This window comes from Dipodomys spectabilis, unplaced genomic scaffold, assembly GCF_019054845.1.
Source record: "Dipodomys spectabilis isolate Male_0828 unplaced genomic scaffold, ASM1905484v1 ptg000026l, whole genome shotgun sequence".
In the NCBI taxonomy this organism is placed as follows: Eukaryota; Metazoa; Chordata; class Mammalia; order Rodentia; family Heteromyidae; genus Dipodomys; species Dipodomys spectabilis.
In genome coordinates, this window is record NW_024870703.1 from 11,310,871 (window position 1) to 11,337,045 (window position 26,175).

A 26,175-nucleotide genomic window follows, 5' to 3' on the forward strand; every position below is an offset into this window, starting at 1 on the left:
TTGAAACTGTTTGTAACTAGCTAGCTTACTTCACTTAGCATGGTGTCATAATACGTTTAAGGTTCCTCCATGTTGTAGCATACGTCAGAATTTTCTTCTTTCTTTCTCTGGTGCTGGACTTGAACTCAGGTCGTGAGTGCTGTCCCTTACCTTTTTCACTCAAGGCTAGATCTACCACTTGAGCCACAGCTCTTTTGGAGATGAGTCACACAAACTTTTCTGCCCAGGCTGGCTTTGAACAGTAATTCTCAGCTCTCAGCCTCCAATAGTGCCTAGCCTACAATTTCCTTTTGGATGTTTGAAAATATTCCATTTTATATAAAAATCCCATATTGTTTGTCCAGTCATTCATCGATGGACACGTAGGCTGCTTCTGCTTTTTGGCTACTGTGAATAATGTGACCATGAACATGCTTGTATATAACTACAAGTAGAATCATTGAGTCATATGATTATTCTGCATTTGATTTTCTTTGAGAAACTTCCCTACTGTTTTCCCTAGCTGTTATATTTCCACCAACAGTGTACAAGGGTTCCAACTTTTTCCACATCCTTAACACTTCATATTTTTTGTTTGATTTGATGTTGATAATTGTCCTAGTAGGGAAAGTGTTCGTAATTATTTTAACTCTTAAAAATGCTTGTTGCTAGCCACTCAAAACCTGATAAGCCCAAAATGATTGGCTTTCAGTAGGCAGTTGACAAAAATGAATCTTTTAGGACCCGAAGGAACATTTACTCCTTTAAAAACCTTGCTGTTTAAGGAATACATAAAATACTATGTTAGTTGCCTTGGATTGACATTGGAGTACTAAGTCATCGATCTGAAGAATATGCCTACCTGTTGATACTATTTTTAAGCTTACAGCACAAAAATCATGATCCCTCAGTTTGAGGCCTCTCTCAGCCTGCTTTTGTCAGAATTCTGTATGATTAGTAAATGTAAATGTTCTAATACCACTTGCTTTTTGGAATTTTTTGGTAAAACTACGTAACTCTGTAAAACTTTTGGGGTCACTCCCTCTTCTATAAATTGTCTTATCATGTTGAAACTTTCTCACTAATGAATGACCTTATTCATGTCATAATTCTTTCTTTACTTTGCCAACTATAAAAGTTTCTCTTTTTCTTGGGTTAGCTATATTGCTCAATTATTGTTTCTTTTCTGTTTTTGTAGCCAGCTTTATCAACTCTACTGACTTCTGTTTTTTTTAATCAGGTATAAGATTTGTAATATGCCAAGGGTATTAAAAAGAACTCCAATAAGACTTTCTTGATAATATATACTTTCCCTTTCTAGTGTTTCACACTACCTCCTTTGTTCTTTTTCCATTCTTTTGCACATTTTGTGTTTCTTTGAATTTTCATCCTAGGTGTAGAAACAGTCTCCTGTTCATTCAAAGGAACCACTGAGATTAGGACTTTCTTTCTCCAAAAGTTATTTTAAGTGTGCTGGGATAACCATCTTGAACTTTAAGCCTGTAGGTTAAAGCTCTTAATACGTCACTTCATTCTTTCAGTCCCATGTTGCTACTTATTTGACATTTGTCATTAGTCACTCATTAATAAATTGATGCCTAATTAATACTTCAGATGTTTTTATGCTTGCATGCTCTAGTGTTTTTTAATTTGGCTTATCAAAGTACAGAGTATAATTGAATGTACTATCATCTTGGGTTATTTTTGTGGACTTGGTAAGCATAATTTTGGTATCATTTTTCTAATACAGAATTTCTTCCAAATCCGTTTTGAAAAACATTTTAGATTAGTCTTAGACTGACCTAAAATGATAACTGCTAACTTTCTCTAGTTTTGCTTTTCTTACTTTTATGGTCTGATTTGCTGACTGAATTCCTGTTATAAGTGAAAAGTAAATAATGGTTGTGTTAGAGAGATTAGATGAATATTAGAAAACTTCAGTGTACTACTACACTTGATAATTACGATTAGCATGATAGGTTTTTTTTTTCCCCATGATTGCTGTAGCACAACTTGATTTAGGGAGTAGAATTGTTAATAAACAATGTGCCTCTTGCTGGGTGCTAGTGGTTCACACCTGTAATCATAGCTACTCTGGAGGCTAGGGAGATTCAAAGCCAGCCTGGGCAAGAAAGTTTGTGAGACTCTTAACTCCAGTTAACCACCAAAAAGCTGGAAGTAGAATTGTGGGGGGGGGGGTTTTGTTTGTTTTTGTTTTGTCGGTCGTGGGCTCCTGAATTCTGGGCCTGGGCGCTGCCCCTCAGCTCTTTTTAGCTCAAGACTAGCACCCTACCACTTGAGCCAAAGCGCCACTTCCAGCTTTTTCTGCTTATGTGGTGCTGAGGAATCAAACCCAGGGCCTTATGCATTCAAGGCAAGCACTCTACTACTGAGTCACCTTCCCAGCCCGGAACTGTATTTTCAAGTAATAAAGCGCTAGTCTTGAGACAAATGCTCAGGTTCAGGGTCCAGGCCCTTAGTTCAAGCCCTAGAACTAGCATCAAAAAAAAATAAGGGCACCTCTTTTAATTTTAACTTTGTATATGCGTATTTAATCATCAAAATCAAATGTATCTACAACTTCTACTTTGATCTGAATGTTATTCTATATAAACTATAGAATATAGACTATATAATATAAACTATATGATATTATATAAATGTATGTATTATATATAGATAATATATAATTTATATATTTATATAAATATATAATTTATAATCTTAAATGTTTGTATATTTATAATTACATATAATTTATATACAAATTATATATTATGCACATAATATAATTTATATACAATATGTATTCTACATCATCTATAAAATATATTCTAGAATAATATAGAATATAAATGCCCAATTTTCTGTTAAAATATTACTGCTGATCTCAGTTGATTTCCTATTTTTAATAATTAATATTTGCCTGCTAATTGGCTTACATCAGATGATCAGGATATTCTTTTTTACATGGATAAATGATGTTACTTGGGCTTAAACTTAAGGCCTTTCACGGTCATTCAATTTTCTTCTCAAACTGTTGCTCTACCACTTAAGCTACACCTCTGCTTCTAGCTTTTTGCTATTTCAAGCTAAGAATCTTATATTTGTCTGCTCAGGCAGGCTAGCTTCAAACTGCAGTTCTCAGATCTTAGCATCCTGAGTAACTAGGATTAGTGGCATAAGCCACCAGAGCCCAGCTAAACTGGAAAACATCTGATTTCATTCAGTACAAATGTGTGCCTTTAAAAGCTATCATTTAATTAAGATTTAAGAGATTATATTGATTATTAAAAGTGTTTCCTGGTCTGTTGGGGTCTCCGTTGCCTATACTTGTAGAAAAAGTCCTGAACTTAGAAGTATACTCACTGAGATTAGTGTTTTCATTAGAATTTCATGTTAATACCATTATGACAGTTGACTGACCTTTTTTGTTTATAAGATCTTTTCTGTCACTGATAAGAACATTATGCATGACAGAAAACTAGTTGTTATTTTTAAAGTAAATTATACACATGAACCTGCACGTATACAAGATTATAAGCTGTGCTAAAGGGAATAGAATATTTTAAGGAGCAAAACAGCAAAAGTTCAAATGAGTAATGAGAGTTAAACTATTTAAGTATTTCAACTGAATGCTATGGGATGTATGACAAAACAGCAGTATTGAAGAAGACAAAATTAGAGCCTGGTCTAAGCCTGGATTTTTTATTTTGTTTTCATCAGATTATTTTTTCGACAGGACTTGGAGCACTTATGTTTTAAAGTGCTTTTCCCTAAATAGAATACATTGCTTAGAATCCTCATATTCCTCAGCTTGGTTTTTTTGGTTCCTTGGTGTTTTGATGTTTTGTTTTGTGTTCTTTTTTTTTTTTTTTTTTTTTTTCCTGCCAGTCCTAGGACTTAAACTCAGGGTCTTGGCACTGTCACTGAGTTTCTTTGGCTCATGGCTAGCACTCTACCACTTGAGCCACAGCACCATGTCCGGCCACACAGACTTTGATGTCCCAGCTGGGACAAAGCACAATCCTCAGATCTCAGCCTTCTGAGTATAGCATTACAGATGTGAGCCACCAGCACCTGCGAAGCTTGGTATTTTTAATGATCTAATTATTTATAGGTGTCTTAACATGGATGAAGTGCTATTTATAGGAAAATAAATGTCATTTGAACATTTTCAGGACATGATGTGTGCCAGGTCCATTAGATGATGGCTTTGAGAAAAGAAGATAGATTTGACCTTGTTCTCTTTCGTTAAGTAGCCTGGCTATGACAGGCTTGAAAGTAGTTTAAAACATAGTGTAAATAGAAGAGCTCTTTATGTTAAATGCTGTGGGGAAAAAAGGCACACAGCTATCTCTTAGCCTTAGAAGGATGTTCCAAGGTGACTTTTGTACCTTTATCATACGCCTCACATTATATGATAAAAATAAAAGCAACTTTTTGCTGTGTTCTAATGAAAATAAGATTTATTTTAAAACTTTTAAATAGTCCCACTTATAAATAAAAATATTGCTTGAAATAGAGTGGCTTCTTTTAAAAGGAGAGAAAAGGTAGCTTCATTCTTTCCATGGATGTTGCAGAGTACATTTCTTTTTCTCAAGAAGGTATTTGACTAGAACACGTACATTGTTAATTCCTTTGAATTTTAATTCTTAACAATTTTAACATCCCATAGCATTCAGTTGAAATATTTAAATAGTTGAACTCCCTTATTATTCATTTGAACTTTTGCTGTTTTGCTCCTTAAAATATTCTATTCCCTGTAGCGCAGCTTATAATCTTGTTATAGGTACAGGTTCATGTGTATAATTTACTTTAAAAATAGCAACCAGTTTTCTGTCTTTAAAAAATTATCTGTATGAGCCAGGCACTGGTGGATCATGCCTGTAATCCTAGCTACTCAAGAGGCTGAGATCTGAGGATCGCGGTTCAAAGCCAGTCTGGGCAGGAAAGTCTATGAGACTCTTAGCTCCAATAAACCACCAGAAAACCGAAAGTGGTGCTGTGGCTGAAGTGATAGAGCTCTTGCCTTGAGCTGATGAGCTGAGGGACAGCACCCAGGTTAAGTTCAAGCCCCACGACCAACCAAAAAAAAAAAAAAAATTACCTGTCTGATGCTACAGTGGAAAATATGTGAATGTATATGTATACATAATTTTTTAGATGCTATGTTCAAAGTCAAACCAAAATTTTTATTCTTTCTTCTGTGATCATTTTCATTATAATGTTAGAGAATACTTTATTTCAGCCTTTTTCTTTATTAAAACTGATATATATGTATATCTATATATGATATAGATACACACACAAACAAACACATTCACACACACATATAGTACCATTAGCCACAGATGAAACTTGCCTGTCATTTGGAAAGCTTCCCAGGAAAATACTCAAATAATTTAAAAAATTAGGACTATAAATACAGCTTTTATTATTAGAAGCCCTGCCATGCCTTTCTTTTTTAAAGAGCATATAGCAATACAGATTTATTTGGGACCTGGGATTTCTCTTTAAAAGTAATATATATTAATGTATGTATGTGCTATAAGATGTGCTTTAAAACTTTTTCTAAATATTTCATTTTGCACTATTAGGACCTACAACTAGAATATGGACAAGGACACCAAAGTAGTTACTTTTTAGGTGGAAACAAGTAAGTAAAGGTCTTTTAAATTTTAATTTCAATTCAACTTAAGTTGCCATTAGTATAGTATTTCTATATGTAAGATAATAAGTTCTTTTGGGCTGGCAAGTTTATTTTGTAATATGCCATAACTTTTGCTGTTGATTGTCTTCTTGCCATTTATAAGCATTTCTAATTGTCATAATGGAGAGAATCAACTTAAAATTTTTATATCACAACATTTTGCTGATCTTACTTGTTATAGAATAAAATCTATAGCCCAATTGAAGATAAATATGTATATTTCCATAGTTTTTTTCCTTTCTAAAACTGACCTGTTTATTCTGTACCAAACTTTGTCAAATATGTTGGCCAATAAAAATCGAATTGTTTATACTATTCAGAATTTTTCCTTTAACTCTATTAGTCTTTTAAAAAGTGAATAGTAGTTGAAATATATTTACAGTCTTGAAACTTATCAACTCATGCAAGAAATAGAGTAGTCAGTCAATACCTACTCTACACCAGGTATCACTTAGAGAAGTTATATCATGAAGTTGAGACATATTCTCCTATTTTTAAGTTACACAGTTGAAAATAATGATCAATGACAAATAGCTTAGTTTTAAGGATAATAATGCAAAACTATTACTTGCTTTTAAAACAATTTTAACCTATCTTTTCCCTATACAAAGAAAAGGCTTTGAATAACAACCTAAAGAAATTATTACTTTTGTATATAATCTGAATTTCAGATATGAGAAGTTTCCTATTTATTAATATTAATCTTGATCATATTATTAAGCCTGTACCTTATTATTAGTCTGTACCTTACAATATAAAATAAATGTAAAATTTCCTTGGTATAAAGTGCAATTTTACATAAATAGTAACTATTTATTGTTTTATTACTTGTCTAGGTAGACACCAAAAAATAGTTTATCTCATTGTAGGCTAGCAAATGAAAAACTTCATTGTGTCTTCTATATGAATTTCTTTTACTAATTCTGATGGAGTTTTTATATTATTTTCTCTAAATACAAAGCTACTAGTTTTTTACCACCAAATTTTTGTGAGAGTGAATAATTTGAAAACTTTTTTGAGTAATTAAAAGTTATTTATAATTACATAACACAATACAAAATATAATGACCTACCAATATATATACTTTTTCTAGATCCCTCAATTCTCATTGTCTGGTTTTTATTGTTAGATATAATAGTATGTAGTGATTTTGGCTAGGTAAAATATTAATAATTTGCCCAACCTTCATTTTTTGGTTAATTGGATCCCTGCTTAAGGAACTGTATTCTATATAACGAATCATTGGCAAGGTAGGTTGACCAAAAGTCTGCCCTTTGGCTGTGTTTTATGTATAGGTGTATACATACATGTGACATGAGCATGGATGTAGCACTTCTCTTACTGTATTGATATGTCTGCTTTATTCTTGTGACTAGACAAAGTGTTTTCAAACCTCACAGGATTTCCTGCTTTCTCCATAGGTGATCAGGCAGACAGATTTCCATTGATGGGTTTCTACCTATTCCAGATCACCCAGAAAATGTCAAACTTATCATTGTTGCAGAGGAACTTTTTTAAATAGAAGGCATGTGTTTTTGCTGGACACCAATGGCTCATGCCTATAATCCTAGGTATACAGGAGGAGGCTGAGATCTGAGAATTGCTATTCAAAGCCAATCTGGGCAGGAAAGCCCATGAGACTCCTGTTTCCAATTAACTACCAAAAAGCTGGAAATGGAGCCGTGGCTCAAGTGATGGAGCACCAGTCTTAAGCAAAAAGCTCAGGGATGGTGCCCAGGACCTGAGTACAAGGTCCAGGACCAAGAAACACACACGAAGAGGCATGTGTTTTAACTGTACTAGGTTGCCATCTTTTCCTTTGAATTCTTATATTACTGGGATCAACTCTTGGCCATTTATTTAAAAAGCAAAAAGATGCTGTTTTTAAAGAAAACTCATGTCTGATGTTCTTAATGTAGAGAAAAGTTGTAGGAAGTGGCGCTGTGGCTCAAGTGATAGAGTACTTGCCTTGAGCCGAAAAGCTCAAAGACATTGCCCAGACCCAGAGTTCAAGTTCCAGGACTGAAAAAAAAAAGTTTCAAAGATAGAGATAGATAGTTCTGACAGCCCAGTAGTGAAAAGAGTGAAATATATAGTTTCCTGTAGAGTATTACTAAGTGCCATATGCAGTCAGAAGTGGCTCTTGGTGTGATCCACTTGACTGAGAAATTTACTTTCATTGTCTTTTGTACAATGGTGATTATAATAGTGGATGCCTCAAGGTAATAAGGATAAAATAGATTAATTGTGAAATATTTTACAATTAAGGCTTAGGAAATACTAGCTGCCCTTATTTATGGCTTTTACTCTGTAAATAATTACTGATCATATTGGAAGTGAATAATATAAAACTGCTCTTCTGTCTTAGAGAAATAGTTTCTTATATTTAAATATAATCACAAAAATATATACAGCTTGTTTAAAGTCCATCAGACAATTTTGAAAGGTTTTAGAAGTTAATTTGATCCATTAGCTGACTTAAATGTACTGAATGTCTTAATAGTGGCTTTAGACTTCTCCTACTACATTAGTTAAATCTGTGTTCATGATTGTTCCATTGTTAACTTTTTTATCACAATTTTTATTTCAGATGTGATGATTTAGTTTTATTATTTTTGTTTTGTTTTCTACCTTGTTAAAATTTCCTAACAGAAGAATTCAGGTATCCTAGAGAACACAAGGTTCTTTCTTGCACAGCACTATCTTATGGACCACTTAGCAAATTTAGCCAGATTTTACTTTCTTTTATAAAGCTCAAAAAGTAAGTTAGACATTCTGCTTCTCATTAAGACTTTATGGATTGTGAAACTTCATTAACAAAATTTTTATCCTATAGCAAAGTATTTACAGATAAATGAATAAAAACTGTACATGATTTATATGATTTCCTAGGCCATGGCTACCTTCCTTTCCATGTCCTCTTACATCTCAGTTATGCTAATGCAGTACAACAAACTTTGTCCCACTAATGAAATATATTTTGAAATATAGCTATTACTTCATGAACTAGTATAATAGAAAAATGGCAGTGTTTTATATTTTTTGCAAATCTCTTCACACTGATTATCTAGAAGACAACTAAATTTTCATGTTCTATTTCATTTATTCCTTTATTGTATCACATATCTTCTAGCTTCTGGGAAACTCCACTATGTACTCATAGGAAATAAGAATAGAAAAGATATGTATTATGCAAACAATTTGACTTTGTTAGAACCCCAACCTCAGTAGGAGCACTAAGAGACCTCTAGAATCCCTAGACCACAATTTGCTAATTTTAAAAAAATGGTATTCGTCAATAATAGGTGTCAAGTATGCAATTAATTCATCATATCTTCAGACACTTTAATATAAATCTTATTATAATTCCTCTTTTACAAGTAAAGAAATTGAAACTCATTAGTTCAAGTCTTAGTCTTATCTAAAGCCTTGTGGCCTTCAAAGGTTGAGACAGTCTTTACTTGAAAAATTGTCTTTATTTGCCTGTGCTATAGCTGACCAGAAGCTCCTGCCTTTCTAGAGATGGCCCTGGGAGACCTTTGTGAAAATAGAGTGTGTTACCCTAATTTTTCTATCTAGAAAAGGGCACTTGCAATTATTTATGGTTTTTCTTTCCAGATTTGTAAGTTTTGTTGCTTTAAACAGATTATTATTAAGCAGGATCTAGTTAAAATACTGGATGGCTAAGAGCTGTTCTATTCATTGTTCATAGTTGATAAACATGCCTTTTAGTTTCTCAAGTTTTATGTTTAGGTATTTCAGAGAACATTTTTTCCTCATGTACTATAAGGCAAAAATGTTTAGAAATTAATTCTTTATAACTTTGAGGGGTGAGTAAATTTCTAGTGACTCTTTTATCCAAGTAATTTATCAATAACTGTATTTGTCTGTATCCTATGTGGCTATTGGATTTTTATGTTTGAAGATTGTAACATAGGAGGTATCTGCATGAGTGCAGTGAAAAATAACAGAACTTCAGGAATGTCCTAAGTGCTCTCTTACATTCCTGAAAACTAAAGTTTTATAGACTGTTCCTAATGGTAAAATCCTCACACCTGGTCTGATACAGGCTTAGTCTCCCAAAAGTGTAAATGTGTTTGCCAGTGCACCACTGGAGAACAAATCCTCAGGTAAGTGAGTGTCCTCTGTGAAAGCAAAGTGCTACTGCATTCATGTATTCACATCACATGCATGCATGCTTCCGCAGAGATCCAACATGTTGAGTTCCATTCTGTAGGATTGCCTGAGAGCATGATTTTTTTCCCAGAGTGTTGTCGCCTTATTTTAAGAAAAAGATAGAATTTTAGGTGTTAGGTATAATATTCGAGGTACATTTGAATCCTAGAAAAGCCCTGGCTGTGACACTGCCATTATTGTTTTGTGGGTACTGTTGTGACATTTCATGGTCAGTTGTCTTTTGTTTGAATTGGTATTTTCCAGTTGAAAAAGTAGAATATATTTTGTTTATTTAGAATACATATATAAAGGCAAACTTAATAACTATAACTTGAATTTTATGGCACAGAGTTGATTATGGTTGTAATTTTTCAATTAATAATAAGAAAAGGTAATATAAACAATCATGACTAAGGTTAAAGTGACAAATATACATATTAATTTTTGTTGCTTATATTTGCTATTTTTTGTGTTTTCCTATTTTTTTTAAGGAGTCTTCTGAAATCTGTTGAAGAAGAATTACATCAACGGTAATTTTAGTTTTTGTTAAGCTTAAAATTCTGTATGTCACAGGTTTAAAATCATTTGCCCTTTCTCAACCAAATATGATTGTTTCATTTGTTTTAATTCTCAATCTATTCCAGAAAGAGAAACACATAAAATTCTGTCCTGTAGTAATCTTCCTGCATCTCTAGAATTGCTCAGTTGTTTGGGTGAAGTCTATTTACTAACAGTGATGTTATCCTTTTTCTTTAGAGGACATGTGGCACATTTAGATGATGAAGAAGGGGAAGATGATGATTCTAAACAGTAAGTTCTGTTTTCTGTTTTTGTCAAAAAGACTTGACCCCAATTCATAAGTCCCATAAACTTAATGATGATGATTTTAATATGCTAACCCAATAGCCCAGCTTCTTATCTCTTTTCTATTTTAGTTGTATTAGTCAAATTGTACTCTGGTAACAAACAAAAGTTTATTTTTATCATTCCAGAGCTTGGGAAATTCTCACTGTAGGTTGACAGCTGATTTGATTCCTGATAGTAGCAACCTAATAGCCGTGTTCTGTGTGTACACAGCAGGAGGCCAAGGGCAATCTTTTCTCAAAAGCCCATCAGTCCTATGGAGGTTTGACCCCTCCCATTATTCTCTCATTTAGCATTACTTACTTCCTGAAAAGCCTTGGGCATTAGAACTTTAACATGCAAATATTGTTGGAGACATAATTCAGTTACTAATATAGTATAGACTGCTGAAAAAATAAAACTAATTAATATTTTTTTTCTTACATTTTTAGCAGTATTGGGATTTGAACTTAGGCATTTTGAGTGTGCCAGGCAGGCATGCTGTATTACCTGAGCTTTCAGCCCTTTTTTCAATAGGTCTTACTTTTTGCCTAGACTGACCTGGACTGTGTCCTCCTATTTATGCTTCCCACATAGCTAGGAAGACAAGTGCATGCCAGCACACCTAGTTTTTATTAGTTGAGTCTTAGGAACTTTTTTTTTCCAGGCTGAGTTCAAACTATGATCTTCCCAACCTCGCTTCCTAAGTAGGATTATAAGTATGAACCATGACAGCTTGGATATTTTTGTTGTTTTTGAGGTAAAGTTTTGCTTTGCAGCTCAATCTGACTTCAAACTCAAGAGCCTCCTGCCTCAACCTTCCCCATACTGGAATTACAGCAATGTGCTACCACACTTGGCACTAACAAAAAATTTGTAATTGTAATTTAGTCAGTAATTGATAGCTGCCCTAATTATTATTATAACTAGAAAGAATCTTAATGCTTGATTGAATTTCATTTTACATGCTTCAGATACACAATACTTTGAATATAAATGTATTTTTAAAGGTTCAAATATTTGTTATGTGTGTGTTATGTTAGTTTAGGTTTTAGCAGTTTGAGGAGTTTTTTTTTTTTTTTGGTCGGTCATGGGCCTTGAACTCTGGGCCTGAGCGCTGTCCCTCAGCTCTTCAGCTCAAGGCTAGCCCTCTACCACTTGAACTACAGTGCCACTTCCGGTTTTCTGGTGGTTTATTGGAAATAAGAGTTTCACAGACTTTCCTGCCCAGGCTGGCTTTGAACTGTGAACCTCATATCTCAGTCTCCTGAGTAGCTAGGATTACAGGCATGAGCCACCAGTGCATGGCATTTTTTTGTTTTTGATTTCAAGGTAGACAAGAGCACCTGAGTAATGCTAGGTCTTAGGTCTTTCCTAGCTACTTAGAAGCCTAAGATTTAGCCCTGGGTTAAAAAGTTTGTGAGACCCCTCTCCCTCCCTTCTCCCCTCGCCCCCACACACATACATACTTAGGTGTAAGAAGCTAAGCATGTTGGCTCACATCTGCATCCCAACTATGCTAGGAAGCAAAAAGGAGGAGAATTATATTGCAAGTGCTCACATCAGGAAAAAGTGAAGTCCTGTCTCATAAAGGAAAAATGTGGCTCAGAAGTAGTAGGCTTGCCAGACAAACTCGTGGTCCTGAGTTTAAACCCTAATACCATTTTAAAAAATCATGAGTTGCAATGGATCTTAGCTTAATTCAAATATTGCCTATATTTCAAAGAACAAAATTCCCTAGCTCCACAAGAAAACAAAAGTCTCAGAAATCATTTCTGATAAGCTGTGTCATATAACTTCATTTCTAACAGTAGCAAAAATGGAACTATACAGTGATTTATTTTTGTTGTAATTATTTTCTCCCAAATCAACTGCTGCTTCTTAGCTTTTAATTGAAATAAATTGGAATTATAGCCATCTTTTCTAGTTCTAATTATATTTTAGTACTTGAAACCAAGAAGCCATTAGACATTGCCTTCCAATGCAATCTAGTTGTTTCTGAATAATTTAATGTAATTTGGACATTTCAATATTTTGGGAAAAGAACTTATAACTTAGAACATGATATTTATTTTTGCAGGCTTTTCTTCTATACCATTGCAGAAAGTTGGTTTCAATGATTTATTTATAAAATGAAGAGTTCTGATTCTAATCTTTTTGTGATCCTTTTGTGTTTTTAGTTCAACCATGAAATCAAAAGTCCCACCACCTTTACCACCAAAGGTAGACAAATTTCTTCTATTTGAATTCTATGTGAATTATTTTTCTTCCTTGTTAACAGTCTATTACGTATTACTCTAGTTTATTTTTATTGACAATATACAAATTACAAAACTGATAACTTTAATATAAGAACATTTTGATTATTTTCTTTTTAAAAATACTCATCTTGTCATTACCATTCATTCTGTGTAATAAATTGTAGAAATGTATCCTCTAAGAACAATGACATTATTGGGTTAATGTTACTTCACTTGGATTACAAACTCAAATTCTCTCTCTCTCTCTCTCTCTCTCTCTCTCTCTCTCTCTCTCTTTTTGTAAGTACTAGGGCTTGAACTCTGTTCTGGGCACTGTCCCTGAGCTCTTCAGCTCAAGGCTAGCGCTCTACCACTTGAGCCACGGTGCCTCTTCGGTTTTCTGGTGGTTAATTGGAGATAAGAGTCTTGCAGACTTTCTTGTCTGGGCTAGCTTTGAACCCCAATCCTCAGATCTCAGCCTCCTGAGTAGCTAGGATTACAGGTGTGAGCCACCAGCACCCAGCCATCAAATTCTCCTAAGCATTTTTTTTCTTTTTTTCTTTTTTTTTTTTTGGGGGGGGGAGGCGGGTCCGGTTGTGGGGCCGGAACTCTGGGCCTGGGCGCTGTCCCTCAGCTCTTCAGCTCAAGGCTAGCGGTCTACCACTTGAGCCACAGCACCACTTCCGGCTTTTTTCTTTTTGCTTATGTGGAATCGAACCCAGGGCCTCATGCATGCAAGGCAAGCACTCTACCACTGAGCCACCTTCCCAGCCCAGGAATTTTTTTTTCTTAGCCAGACACAGGTGACTCATGCCTCTGATTCTGGCTATACAAGAGGTTCATATCTAAGGATTGAGATTCAAAACTACCTTGGAAAGATCATGAGACTCTTACCTCTAATTAACCACCAGAAAAGCTGAAAGTAGAATTGTGGCTCAAGTTATTTGTGGCAGAACTCCAGTTCTGAACAAAAAAGCTAAGGGATAGTGTGCAGGCCCTCAGTTCAAGCTTCAATATTAGCACCACAAAAAAAATTATTTTTTACAATCTACCATTAACTAGTAGAATGGATAAACGATAGTAACTTAGTAATTTATCATCATAGATATCTAATTTTCAGAAGATAATTATAAATACTTTAGGGTTTTATGCATGTATGTGACTATGCCTGGGTGCTATCCCTTATCTTGGATGTATTATTTGGGAAAACTTGTGAGAAACCAGTAAAGAAATTAGAAGTTCTGTTAGAATTATAAATTCCCTTTACCACCCCATTTTGTTTGGTATATTTTTCTTTTCTTCCTTTTTTTTGGCAGGATAGGGGAACATTTTTAGGATATTTTTTAAATATGTTAAGATAACCTGAGTGTGATAATTGAGTCAACTTGAAACTGTGATTCTAATACTTATTTCCTAAAAATAATTTCATGTTTAATCATTGGTTGCCTTTCTGTATTACTCCAGCCTAAGTCCATCTTCATACCACAGGAAATTCATTCTACTGAGGATGAAAATCAAGGAACAATCAAGAGATGTCCCTCAGCTGGGAGCCCAGCTAAACCATCCCAAGTCCCACCTAGGCCACCACCTCCCAGATTACCCCCACAGAAGCCTGTTGCTTTAGGTAATGATGGAGGGTAAAGTCCAGTGGTAAAGTGCCCAGTGTTCACACTATGTGGAAAAAGTGATAGAAATCTTTCTAGAGATGTTTGAAATTACTTTGAGGAAGGAGAGAGCAGGAACAATGACTACAGAGGTGTTCTCTGATTTTTGTCTCATGGTTCAAATGCTTTTTTTTAATTGGTCATGGTGATTGAACTCAAGACATGGGTGCTGTCCCTGAACTTTTTCACTAAAGGGTAGCACTCTACCACTTTGAGCCACAGTGCCACTTCTGGCTTTCTGGTGGTTAATTGGAGACTTTCCTGCCCAGGATGGCTTTGAACCTTGATCCTCAGACTCAGCCTCCTAGAAATTAGGATTCTAGGCTTGAGCCACCAGCACCCAGCTAAAAATGCTTTTAAATGACAAGATTCCCCACAACCCAGTCTTGCTTTTTGTTATTTTATATTAGTCTTCCCTCTTATGAAGACTGGTTTGTACCAATTCCTATTTAGCTATAGTAGTGGAAAAGCAATAGAAATTAAGCTATAAACAAATGAGAAGCATTTATGTTCTAGGCTATTTCTGTTTAAGAAAAGAAAGAGGATACTTTAACTCTTTATTTCACTTTACCAGTTTTAGAAGAAGGATTGTCATTATAAGTATTGCATTCAAATTAGTACTAGAAGGTGCTGTTTGAAACACTGTAAAGTTTCCTCTGTCTTTTCCAAAAGAAATATTAGAAAAAAAACAGCTAACATTTCTTGGTAGGTATTATATGTAATATAAATTGTCCCTTTCCTGAAAGTAGTTATGAATTCAGTGTTTAATTTTTATCTTTAATGAAAACAATTATATACTTAGAATAACCTGTATTTACAATTTCCTAATATGCTAGAAATAAAGGTTTAAATAGCAAAACGTATATATGTGTACATATATATGTGTGTGAACATATATATACATATATATGTGACTTTTTCAGGACTAAAGATTCTAATTGTTCTCTCAAAGAACATACTGTCAGAATTATTTTTTTCTTTTCTACTTGATAATTGTATTAACAAGAATGAGTAATTTCTCAATATATTTTAATGCATCTTATTGAAGGAAATGGAATGAACTCCTTCCAGTTAAATGGTGAGCGAGATGGATCATTATATCAGCAACAGAATGAACATAGAGGCACAAACTCTTCAAGAAAAGAGAAGAAAGATGTACCAGTAGGTATTGATATTTATAAACTCCTGTTTGCTTTTTTTGTGTCGTTTTTTTTGTTTTCTTTTGTGGGGGGATTTTTTTGTCCATCATGAGACTTGAACTCAGTGCGCTCTCCCTGAGCTCTTTTTGCTCAAGGCTAGTGCTCTACCACTTTGAGCCACAGCACCACTTCCAGTTTTTTTGAGTGATTAATTGGAGATGAGTCTCATGAGGACTTTACTGCCCAGGCTAGATTCGAATCATGATCCTCAGATCCCAGCCTCCTGATTAGCTAGAATTACAGGCGTGAGCCACTGACACTCCTTGCCCAGCCGTGTCCCCCTCCCCTCTGCTTTTTTTTTAAACTAATATTTTATTTATTTTTTTATTTTTTTTTTATTTTATTTTTCCAGTCTTGAGGCTTGAACTCTGCACCTATGTATTGTCCCTGAGCTTCTTTTGCCACACCGCCTCTTCTGGCATTTTGGTGGTTATTTAGAAAAGCCTCAAGGACTTTCCTGGGCTGGCTTCAAGCCTCAATCCTCAGATCTCAGCCTCCTAAGTAGCTAGGATTACAGGCATGAGCCAGTGGCACCCATCTCTTGAAACTATAGCTGTTAATTACTGTATCAATAGTTTACCGTATTAGTTACAATTACTTAAATCTTTAAAAGATGTATTTGCTATGATAGACTTGATTAATAGTTTTTTCTTGTTTAAACTATTTACATCAATTTAACAATATTCTTTTTATTGTTCACAAAATAACTTACTATTGTTCCTACTAATGGAAAAGTAGTTCTTAAAAGCCTTCTTACTGGCTGGGATATATCTAGTTGTAGTATTCCTGCCTTTCATTCAAAGAGGCTCTTAGTTGGATCCCTAACACCACAAAACAAAAAAGCTCAAGGTGTCAAGGTATATAAATGCATGCATATATATATAGAGAGAGATGCATGAATATATACACATATATGTATGTATATGTAGATATATGTCTGTAAATGTACATATGTGTACATATATATATGTGTGTATATATATATATATATATATATATAAAATTGGATGGGTAGTGTGGTTCCTGTGTTAGAGCTCTTGAAAAGCTCCAAGTCTGCAATATCACACACACATACAAAATTATGTAATTACCTAAAGAAAGTATGCACAGCAAATTGGTTTGGGAAAGGACATTTTTCAGGTACTAGAAAGTAGGAAGTAGACTTTGGAAGTGTTACAGACTTTAGAAGTATTATAGGAAATAGAAGACCAAAGAATTATCTACATTTTTCTTGTAAGAATAGTGTATTCATGTGGTTTATTTAAATAAATACTTGAAATACAGTACATTCATGACCAAAAAAATCACATTCATGTATTTGTTTATTTTTTAGAAGCCTATTAGTAATGGTCTTCCCCCAACACCTAAAGTGCATGTAAGTATTAAATAGCAAATATTTTCAAACTAAGTGTAGTGACAAGTAATTGCTTTGATGTGTATATTTGGTTAGATTTTTTACCTCATTTAAGTAATGTGCATTATTATTGAAAAAATCTGTAAGAATGCTAATTTTAATTTTGGTTAATCTATCATATATCTATTCAAAAAATAAATTACACACTTTAAAGCTCCTTAATTTCAAAGTTTTGTTAATATTTTATTTGGCTACTATTTTGTAAGAAATGTGGAAAAGCCACAAAAATACTCTAGGAAGTACAAAATATAGATAACATTTTCTAACATGTTTTCAGTTATTGAAGACCTACAATTTTGAACTCAAGGAACATCAACAGAATATCAGGCCTCATTTAGCCCATTTATAAAACTGAGACCCAAAGATTTTGGCCACTAAGATGACAAAATTCCACTCAACTCTAGCCAGAACTTAGATGTCCTATATAGTACAATCTAGTATGGTGTTAGTTGTTTGTTTCTAAATTAGATCATGATGTCTTTTTTCTTACTTTCACTTTTTTACTTATATTTAAGAGCTACACATGTATTTTGAGATATATGTGCAGCTTTACATATGCATTACCACATCTAGTTTTGGGGATGGTTTTTGTTTTTGTTTTTGCTAGTCCTTGGCTTGAACTGTGGGCATTGGCACTGCCTCTGACCTTCTTTTTGCTCAAGGATAGAGCTCTACCACTTGAGCCACAGTACCACTTCCAGCTATTTCTGAGTGGCTTATTGGAGATAAGAGCCAGGAAAGCTTTGAACTACAATCCTCAGCTTCAGATCTCAGCCTCCAGAGTAGTAAGAATAAGGTGTAAGCCATCAGTGCTTGGATTGTTTGTTTTTGTCTTTTTAATATCTATAACACTTAAAATCTTCTGTTGTAACCAAATTTTCATTACATTTCATTGTACATTACTTACTATAATGTACAATAGATCTCCTAAATTTATTCTTATCTAAAATTTTGTGTCCTTTGACTGTGGTAGTCAGAGGAATCTCATTGAGTGCATCTCTGTTTACTGCTTTCACTTCTAAAGTCGCTTCTGCAGAGTGTACCACGACTATTCCCTATAGTGTTACTGAGTACTCACTATTGTGTCTGATAGCTGTAAACTCTCTATTCTTACTTGTAATGTTGGTGATCTTTAAAAATGTTAGTGTAAGACTTGTTTTATGGTAATATTTTTAACCCTTCACATCATCAACTAGTGCTGGGTTCTCAGCCTGTTACTCTGTAAATGTGAAAAAAATGTAGCTGCTGAGATGATGCCTAATGCACCTTTATTTTAGGACAGTGTGACAAATACAGAGGTTCCCCCTGGCCAGATATTTTTGTCTCAAGTTGTCCATAAGAAATAAGGAATATTTAATCAAAATGATAATTTTCATATTAAAAGTTTAATGTAATATATAGTTCAAATGAATGATACTACATTTTAATTACCTGAATGATTTTTTAAGTGGGCTCAGTACATTAATAGCATGAAAAGTAGAGATTTTTAATGAGTAATATAAACAATCAGATTCTGCATATTTGGAGGTAGAAGCATACCTCTTTCACTTTATACTATGAAATTCAATGATAAATGCCATCTTTTTCATAAAACCAAATAAGAAACATTTCTAACTTCTGTGGAGATTCTTTTCTTTACAGAATTTTATAATGGTTCTGATAGCAGAAATGTAAGTGGCATTATTATAAGCAAAATATTATGCAGACTTGATTATTGCTACTGCTTTGTTAGTTGAAATGACTAAAATAATAATGCTCATTTTTTTTCCTTCTTTCTCTCAAGTAAGCTTTTTGTTGTATCTGTAAACTTTATGCTACCAAAAAGTTGATAGTAAGGGAGGGGAATAAAAAGTCAAATCAGTGACTGATTTAATGTGTTTATTTCTATAAATTTAAAAATGATCTTAATTTCAGTATGGTTTCTGTAATCTCCTTTAATAAACTAGAAAATAATTACATATTTTATATAGTAAGGACCATTGCTTGACACGGTTTCACATTGCTTATTCTTTGTTTTCCTAGATGGGTGCATGTTTTTCAAAGGTTTTTAATGGGTGTCCCTTGAAAATTCACTGTGCATCATCATGGATAAACCCAGATACAAGAGGTAGTACCATGGGTTATTATCTGTTCTCTGTAATTTTTCTTCAACTGGGACTATGAGAACATTTGAACTTACTAATTTTCTGAATATCTTTCTGGAGGAATAAAAAAAAAATTATTGTTAAATCTTAAGGTAAAATTCAAAAAATAACAGTGAAGGATGTTTCTCAGTACTGTCTTCAGTGTTTGCAGAGGTACATGGCATTAGAGTTTCACTATAGTCCCATGTCAACATAATAAACCATGCACATTAAACACCCTTTTGCTAATAGCCCCAAATCAGGCACTTAAGCAGGAATCTGTGTTTTTGTTATACTGTACCTGAATATTTAGTTATCTGTATAGATTAATACAGAGACATAGAAATTTCTTGTGTGTGTGTTAATAAGAACATATACGTAATCCTGTCTAAGCTCCAGGACAGATGCTTTCATTGCAGTTAAGAAATTGATACTCAGATTCATTGTTTCACAGCCAGTTTTCAGTAGACAGCTTCAGTTTAAATCCAGTCCTGTCTGCCCATAAGTCTCTATTAAATACATATACTCATCTGAAATGCTTGGAAGTTTAAGAATTCTCTTGACATTCTAAGTTGTTCTCCACATACTTTAGTCTAACATGGAGAAGCTCTTAATATGCTGAAAAAGTGTTGACAGGGCCATTGCTAGTCTTCTGTGACCTTCTATGATAACAACCAACCTAGCAGGGACTAAGTTTTATTTAACTTCTTAACAGGTAATAATGAGATCCTGGGTTTTTATGTGAATGCTAATAATAATAATGATAATAATAATAGCTAGAAAAAATTATACTCTATAATTTCTTTTAGTATTTGTGCTGGTACTGGGGCTTGAACTCAGGACCTGGGCACTGACTATGAGCTTTTTTTGCTCACAGCTTGTGTTCTACCACTTGGGCCACAGCTCCCCTTCCAGCTTTTTGGTGGTTAATTATAGGTAAGAGATTCATGCACTTATTTACCAAGGCTGGCTTTGAACCTCGATCCTCAGATCTCAGCCTCCTGAGTAGTTAGAATTACAGGCACAAGCCACCACTCCCGGATATAAAAATATATTGATTCTGTATTAGCTGTTCATCATTTATGTTGTGTATGTTAGTTATACAACATTCTCTCTTCAGTGATTGCCAGACACCAGTTCCCTCTGGTAAGTGAAAAGTCCATCATATCTCTCTGTAGAAGACCCCTTGATGAGGATCTTTTCTTCACTGCTTTGAAGCTAATACTTCCCATGTTACTCAACTTATGAGTCTAAAATATTCAATTTCAGGGGCTGGGAAGGTGGCTCAGTAGTAGAATGCTTGCCTGGGTTTGATTCCTCAGCACCACGTAAGCAAAAAAAGCCAGAAGTGGCGCTGTGGCTCAAGTGGTAATGCCCTAGCCTCGAGCTGAAGAGCTGAGGGACAGTGCCTTGGCCCAGAGTTCAAGCCCCATGACAGACAAAAAGAATAAAAATAAATAAATAAAATATTTAATCTCTTCTTTACATTAGAAATGTTTGCAGTAGTTTTTCAGTGGTTGTCACATTTTATGTAATTTTAAAGCATATAAATCCTTTAAAACTTACTGAAATCAGTAATGAAATACTTTGCTACTTTAGATCAGTACTTGATATTTGGTGCCGAAGAAGGGATTTATACCCTTAATCTTAATGAACTTCATGAAACGTCAATGGAACAGGTATGTTACTTTGTGTTTTTGTATATTCCTTAATCTTTTTATTTTTAAGTTTCTATATTTCACTTGTTCTAATTGGGCTTCTTACTCACAAAACTTTCCTGGAGTATAATCTGTTTACCACATTCACAGGACTAGTTTTCCACCCTTGAGAAGCTCATGTTCTGGGGAAAACAGATAACGCAATGACAGTAGTGCTGAGTAACAACAGTGCTCAGGGTTAGGTGTCATGCTAAAAATGAGTTAGATAAAAGAGAGGTGTTTAAGATAGAACTTAAAAGACAATCAGAAAAATAGGACAGCTGAGTGAGCCTTATAAAATAGCATGTCCAGTGTGAAGAGCAATGATTGGACAATTTGACTCGAGCCTAGATCTGTAACAACAGATAGAGCTGGGTAGGATAGGTAGGAAATACCAAATCCCAGAGCTCTGTGTATCATGTTAATGATCATAGTTCTGTTTTAAAAAGATCTATAAGCAGATGGATGAGACCAGAGACTGTGGCCAGTAGGCAAAGAAGTGTTGAGTATGGTCAGAAATAGAGAAGAACCGGTAGGGTTTGGAATAATTGTATTGAGGACATTTTTGATCATCATAATCCAGAGGGAACTTTTCACATTTAGTACCAAGAGCCAAAAACTCAAGACAACCTGCAGAAATGTTAATGATGAGGATATTAATAATGAATAACTATATAAACCTTACTATTTGCTAGGCAGTTATTTTCTTTCTTTAAAGCATATTGATGTCCTTTTGTTTGGCCTGAATACTAACCACTTTCAACTTTCCAGAGGTGCCTCCCAGTTCTAACATGCTAATTCCACTAATGAATTCTGTCTTTGCATGTGTATGTATCCTTTATTGTCAATGAGTTACCATATTTTCTCAGCTTTTTTCTCTCCTCCTTCCTTAAGTTTTTCTATCCTGTGTTCCACAACACCACAATACTTTTTCTGTACCTTCCATGTATGCACATGTACCTAGATAAATATATTGTAGAGGGAATACACAGAAGAGTCAACCCCAAAATCAAAACAAATGAATACATGTTTTTGGAAATTTTCTTCATAGTTTGGGGTTAGATGGTCTTCACTATAACAGCAACTTGAACTAATCCTACAATGTTTTAGACTGAAATTATATTGCCATTTTTTCCTTTCACGTAAATATTATATGTATTACCTTGTTTAAAATATGTCACAAAATTAATTTCTGTTACAATAAGTTGTTTTCTAAAGAATTGGCCCACTGATAAGACAACTTACATGACTAATGTGTACATATTTACATCACTGTGATGTATTAATCCTTGTAAACTTTGGGTATTTTTTTAACCAGCTATTCCCTCGAAGATGTACATGGTTGTATGTAATGAACAACTGCTTGCTATCAATATCTGGTAAGTCTTCTAGTTTTTTTTATATTAATAGTTGATATTACTTGTTATTAGCTCTTATATTATTTATTTTCTTATAGGCAAAGCTTCGCAGCTTTATTCTCATAATTTGCCTGGGCTGTTTGATTATGCAAGACAAATGCAAAAGTTGCCTGTTGCTATTCCAGCACACAAACTCCCTGACAGAATACTGCCAAGGTAACTCTGCATTTAGTTCTGCTTTCATGCTTAGAGATAATTCATTCTAATACCTATAGCTAGGAGAAGTGAAAGAGCATGTTGTTTAGTATAATAGAAATCATGTATAATGAAAAGCATAAGTAATTTATTTTAGCAAAATTATTCTACTTTATGATTTCCAATTACATTAAACATTTTCTCTCTGCATTTTTAAATTATCTTTTCCTTATAGAGCTATTTTTTCCTGTAATTTTACATTTTCCATTCATTTGTTAATTTGAATAAAATGAATTTTCAAGTACAATTTCTAAGTCAAGAAAATTAAATAATTTATTGAATGAATTTTTTGCATTTGGAGATAATTACTTAGAAGTTAAAAGAGTTTGTTTTTGTTTTTGTTTTTTGTCGGTCGAGGGGCCTGAACTCTGGGCCTGGGCACTGTCCCTCAGCTCTTCAGTTGTAGACTAGCGCTCTACCACTTGAGCCTCAGCCCCACTTCCAGCTTTCTCTGCTTATGTGGTGCTGAGGAATCGAACCCAGGGCCTCATGCATGCAAGGCAAGCACTCTACCACTGAGCCACCTTCCCAGCCCCAGTTAAAAGAGTTTTGCTTTTGTATTTTTTGGCATTTTAATTATGCTCTTTTGTTTATTATAATACTGATCCTCTTGTTTTCTAAAGGTCTTCTGAGTCATAAATAAAATATAAATTGTATTGTACAAAATATTATGAGACAACCGTTCTTCCTTTACAAATTAGTTGTAAATGATGTAAACCTTTGCTTTCAAGTATCATGAGAATCTGTTCTCAATTACTGAGTTTGCAGTATAGCTAATATTTGCCTGTTTGTACACAAAAATTTTTGTTTTGTTTTTAATTTTTATTGTAAAGATGATGTACAAAGGTGTTACAATTACATAAGTCAGGTAATGAGTACATTTCTTTTTGAACAGTATCACACCCTCCCTCATTCTCTCCCAGTTTTCCCCCAACCCCCCTGCCTCCCAAGTTGTATAGTACATTTCCAACATAGTGTAGTATCACTGATATTTTAGTTCACCCTTAGTCCCACTATAAAAAACTTTTTGAGAAGTAACCTTTTATTAAATCATTCAAAACTGTGTACTATTTTAAAATAGATTATATCAAACTTAATTGGACATTTTATGATTACTATGAGCTGTAATTACAAACTTTATTATATGTTGTTATATAATAGCTGAATTTGGAGTTAAGGGTGTTGTACCAGCCTTGGGAACTGTTTTCTTCCCCTACAGATCATCTGCCCTTATTTTTCTCCTAGCTATACTTTGTACTGCTGTTTGTCTGCCTTATCTATCCAACTTCTGTATCAAACTTTCTAATTTGATAATCCAAAATCCTTAGAACACAAAAAACACACACCAAGCTTTTAAATGTAAATGAGTGTCTACAAGAAGTATGAGACACATAAACTTGAATGCAAATAGAGACTCTTTTTATGTAAAAAAAGGGAAAACAAAACATTTTGCATGCGTATGCTTTTATTTTTAGCTATCTTTAGTTCTTCCAAAGTTTACATAATACACAAAATGCATATGAAGTGTCCTTTATACAGAAGGGACAGAGCTTAATAAGATACTGCCTTTCCCTTAAGTAATTTCCATGTAGTAGGATTTTCCCCTGTATGGGTACTCACCTTTCACATATTTCAGAGATTTTGTTATAGCTGATAGTATTTGTAATGCCCACAAATAACTCATTCTAAAGTTTCATTATCAAGTAACTAGTTACTACAAATTTTTTTTTTTTTTTTTTTTTTTTTTTGGTTGTGGGGCTTGAACTCTGGGCTTGGGCTCTGTCTGTAAGTTCTTCAGCCCAAGGTGAGCACTCTACCAGTTGAGCCACAGTGCCACTTTCACAAAAGATATTTTTGTTTGTTTTGCAGTACTGGTCATTGAATTCAGTTCTACTTATTAGCCAAGTGCTGTACTATTTGAGCCGTGTCCCTTCTGGTTCTTAGTTTATTTTTCAAATAGGATCTCTGGTAAATTTTTGCCTATTCTGGCCTTGAACAACAATTTTCCTATCTCTACCTTCCAAATAGCTGGGATAACAGACATAAAATCTCTTAGTCATAAACTCTCTTAATTCTGTCACTAAGTGGCAGGAAATCTAAAAACACCTTAGCCTGATAATACTGTGTATGTATTGTTATCATTCCTTCACCCATACCTGGAGCCTACCTTAAGCTTCTGTAGATTGAAGATCTCCTTCTAGTTCTGAAGACAGAGAATCTCATGGTAGTCATTCTGAAAACAGGTACTCATTGTACCCAATTATAACACTTCTGTAGCAAAGCATAAGCTTTGAAATCTTAAGTTGATTTTAATTTAAAATTATATAAATACTTTGAGGAAGTTCATCTATTAAATGCAATCAGAATTCTTACCGTGTAGGGTTTTTTGAAATTATATATATAAAGTACCTATCTGGTATGTGGCACCTAGTAGGCTATATTACAAAATTGAACCAGTTGTCACCAGTAATGGACATAGTAAATTGATCTATGCCTATAATGTATTTAAAAAACCCTACATTAAATATAGTGCTAAATTGCTTAACTAATTTAGTATTCCCAGTGATTGGATGCTGATAACATTAATTTTATTGCCTTTTGTAAAATCATAATTAAATTTATGGTAATCTGTAAGTCACAATAGAACATTACTACTTTTTTTTTTTTTTACAGTATTACAGTGGGTTTCCCACAGCTAGATTTTTAGTGACTTCATTTTTAATTCTTTTTTTTTTTTTTTTTGGCCAGTCATGGGGCTTGAACTCTGGGCCTGGGCACTGTCCACTGTCCCTCAGTTCTTTAGCTCAAGACTAGCACTCTACCACTTGAGCTACAGCACCACTTCCAGTTTTCTGGTGGTTTATTTGGAGATAAGAATCTTATGGACTTTCCTTCCTAGGCTGGCTTTGAACTGTGATCCTCACATCTCAGCCTCCTGACTAGCTAGGATTATAGGCATGAGCCACTGACCCCGGCTTTTCATTTTTAATTCTAAGCCATACTTACTAGTTGATTTTTCTGATCCATACAGTATTTTTCCTATGGTCCTTAAGATGCTGTCTGTCAATTAATCCCCTCAGGTTTTGACAAGGCCAGTAACTTACACTGTAAGTTAGCCTGGTGTGGTGTGGTGCAACCCTATAATTATAGCACTTGGGAGACAAAGGCAGAAAGGATCTTGAGTTTGAAGCCAGCTTGGACTGTATAACAAGGCTTGTGTGTGTGTGTGTATGTCTGGTACTGGGGCTTGAACTCAAGACCTTAAGTTTGCTCACCCTTCTTGCATTGCAGCTGGTGTTCTACCATTTAAACTATGCATCTAGCCAACTTTTTGCTAGTTGTTTTTGGAAAGAGTCTTGTGGGCTTTTCTGCCCAGGCTGGCTTTGAACATTGATCCTCTAAGTCTCAGCCTCATGAGTTGCTAAGATGGTAGGAGTGAACACTGGTGCAAAAGAAAAAGCTGTAAGTTAGGTTCAGGAGTTAGGAGAAAAGTTGACAAGTTGAATCCTGTTG

At 34.3% G+C, this 26,175-nt stretch overlaps 1 protein-coding gene across 3 annotated transcripts in view; it reads left to right on the plus strand.

Moving 5' to 3' along the window:
* Map4k3 (mitogen-activated protein kinase kinase kinase kinase 3) overlaps nucleotides 1–26,175 on the plus strand; it is a 154,312-nt gene that overhangs the window by 106,208 nt on the left and 21,929 nt on the right. For all 3 annotated transcript variants that reach the window (XR_006146949.1, XM_042675418.1, XM_042675419.1), the window contains 11 exons: nucleotides 5,580–5,638; nucleotides 10,361–10,399; nucleotides 10,626–10,679; nucleotides 12,893–12,935; nucleotides 14,417–14,576; nucleotides 15,665–15,777; nucleotides 17,149–17,190; nucleotides 19,252–19,336; nucleotides 20,952–21,031; nucleotides 22,368–22,428; nucleotides 22,506–22,623. Coding sequence is in view for 2 of the 3 variants with exons in the window: in XM_042675418.1 (XP_042531352.1) it covers nucleotides 5,580–5,638; nucleotides 10,361–10,399; nucleotides 10,626–10,679; nucleotides 12,893–12,935; nucleotides 14,417–14,576; nucleotides 15,665–15,777; nucleotides 17,149–17,190; nucleotides 19,252–19,336; nucleotides 20,952–21,031; nucleotides 22,368–22,428; nucleotides 22,506–22,623 (854 nt within the window). In the remaining variant the exon portion in view is untranslated. The remainder of the gene's footprint in view (nucleotides 1–5,579; nucleotides 5,639–10,360; nucleotides 10,400–10,625; nucleotides 10,680–12,892; nucleotides 12,936–14,416; nucleotides 14,577–15,664; nucleotides 15,778–17,148; nucleotides 17,191–19,251; nucleotides 19,337–20,951; nucleotides 21,032–22,367; nucleotides 22,429–22,505; nucleotides 22,624–26,175) is intronic.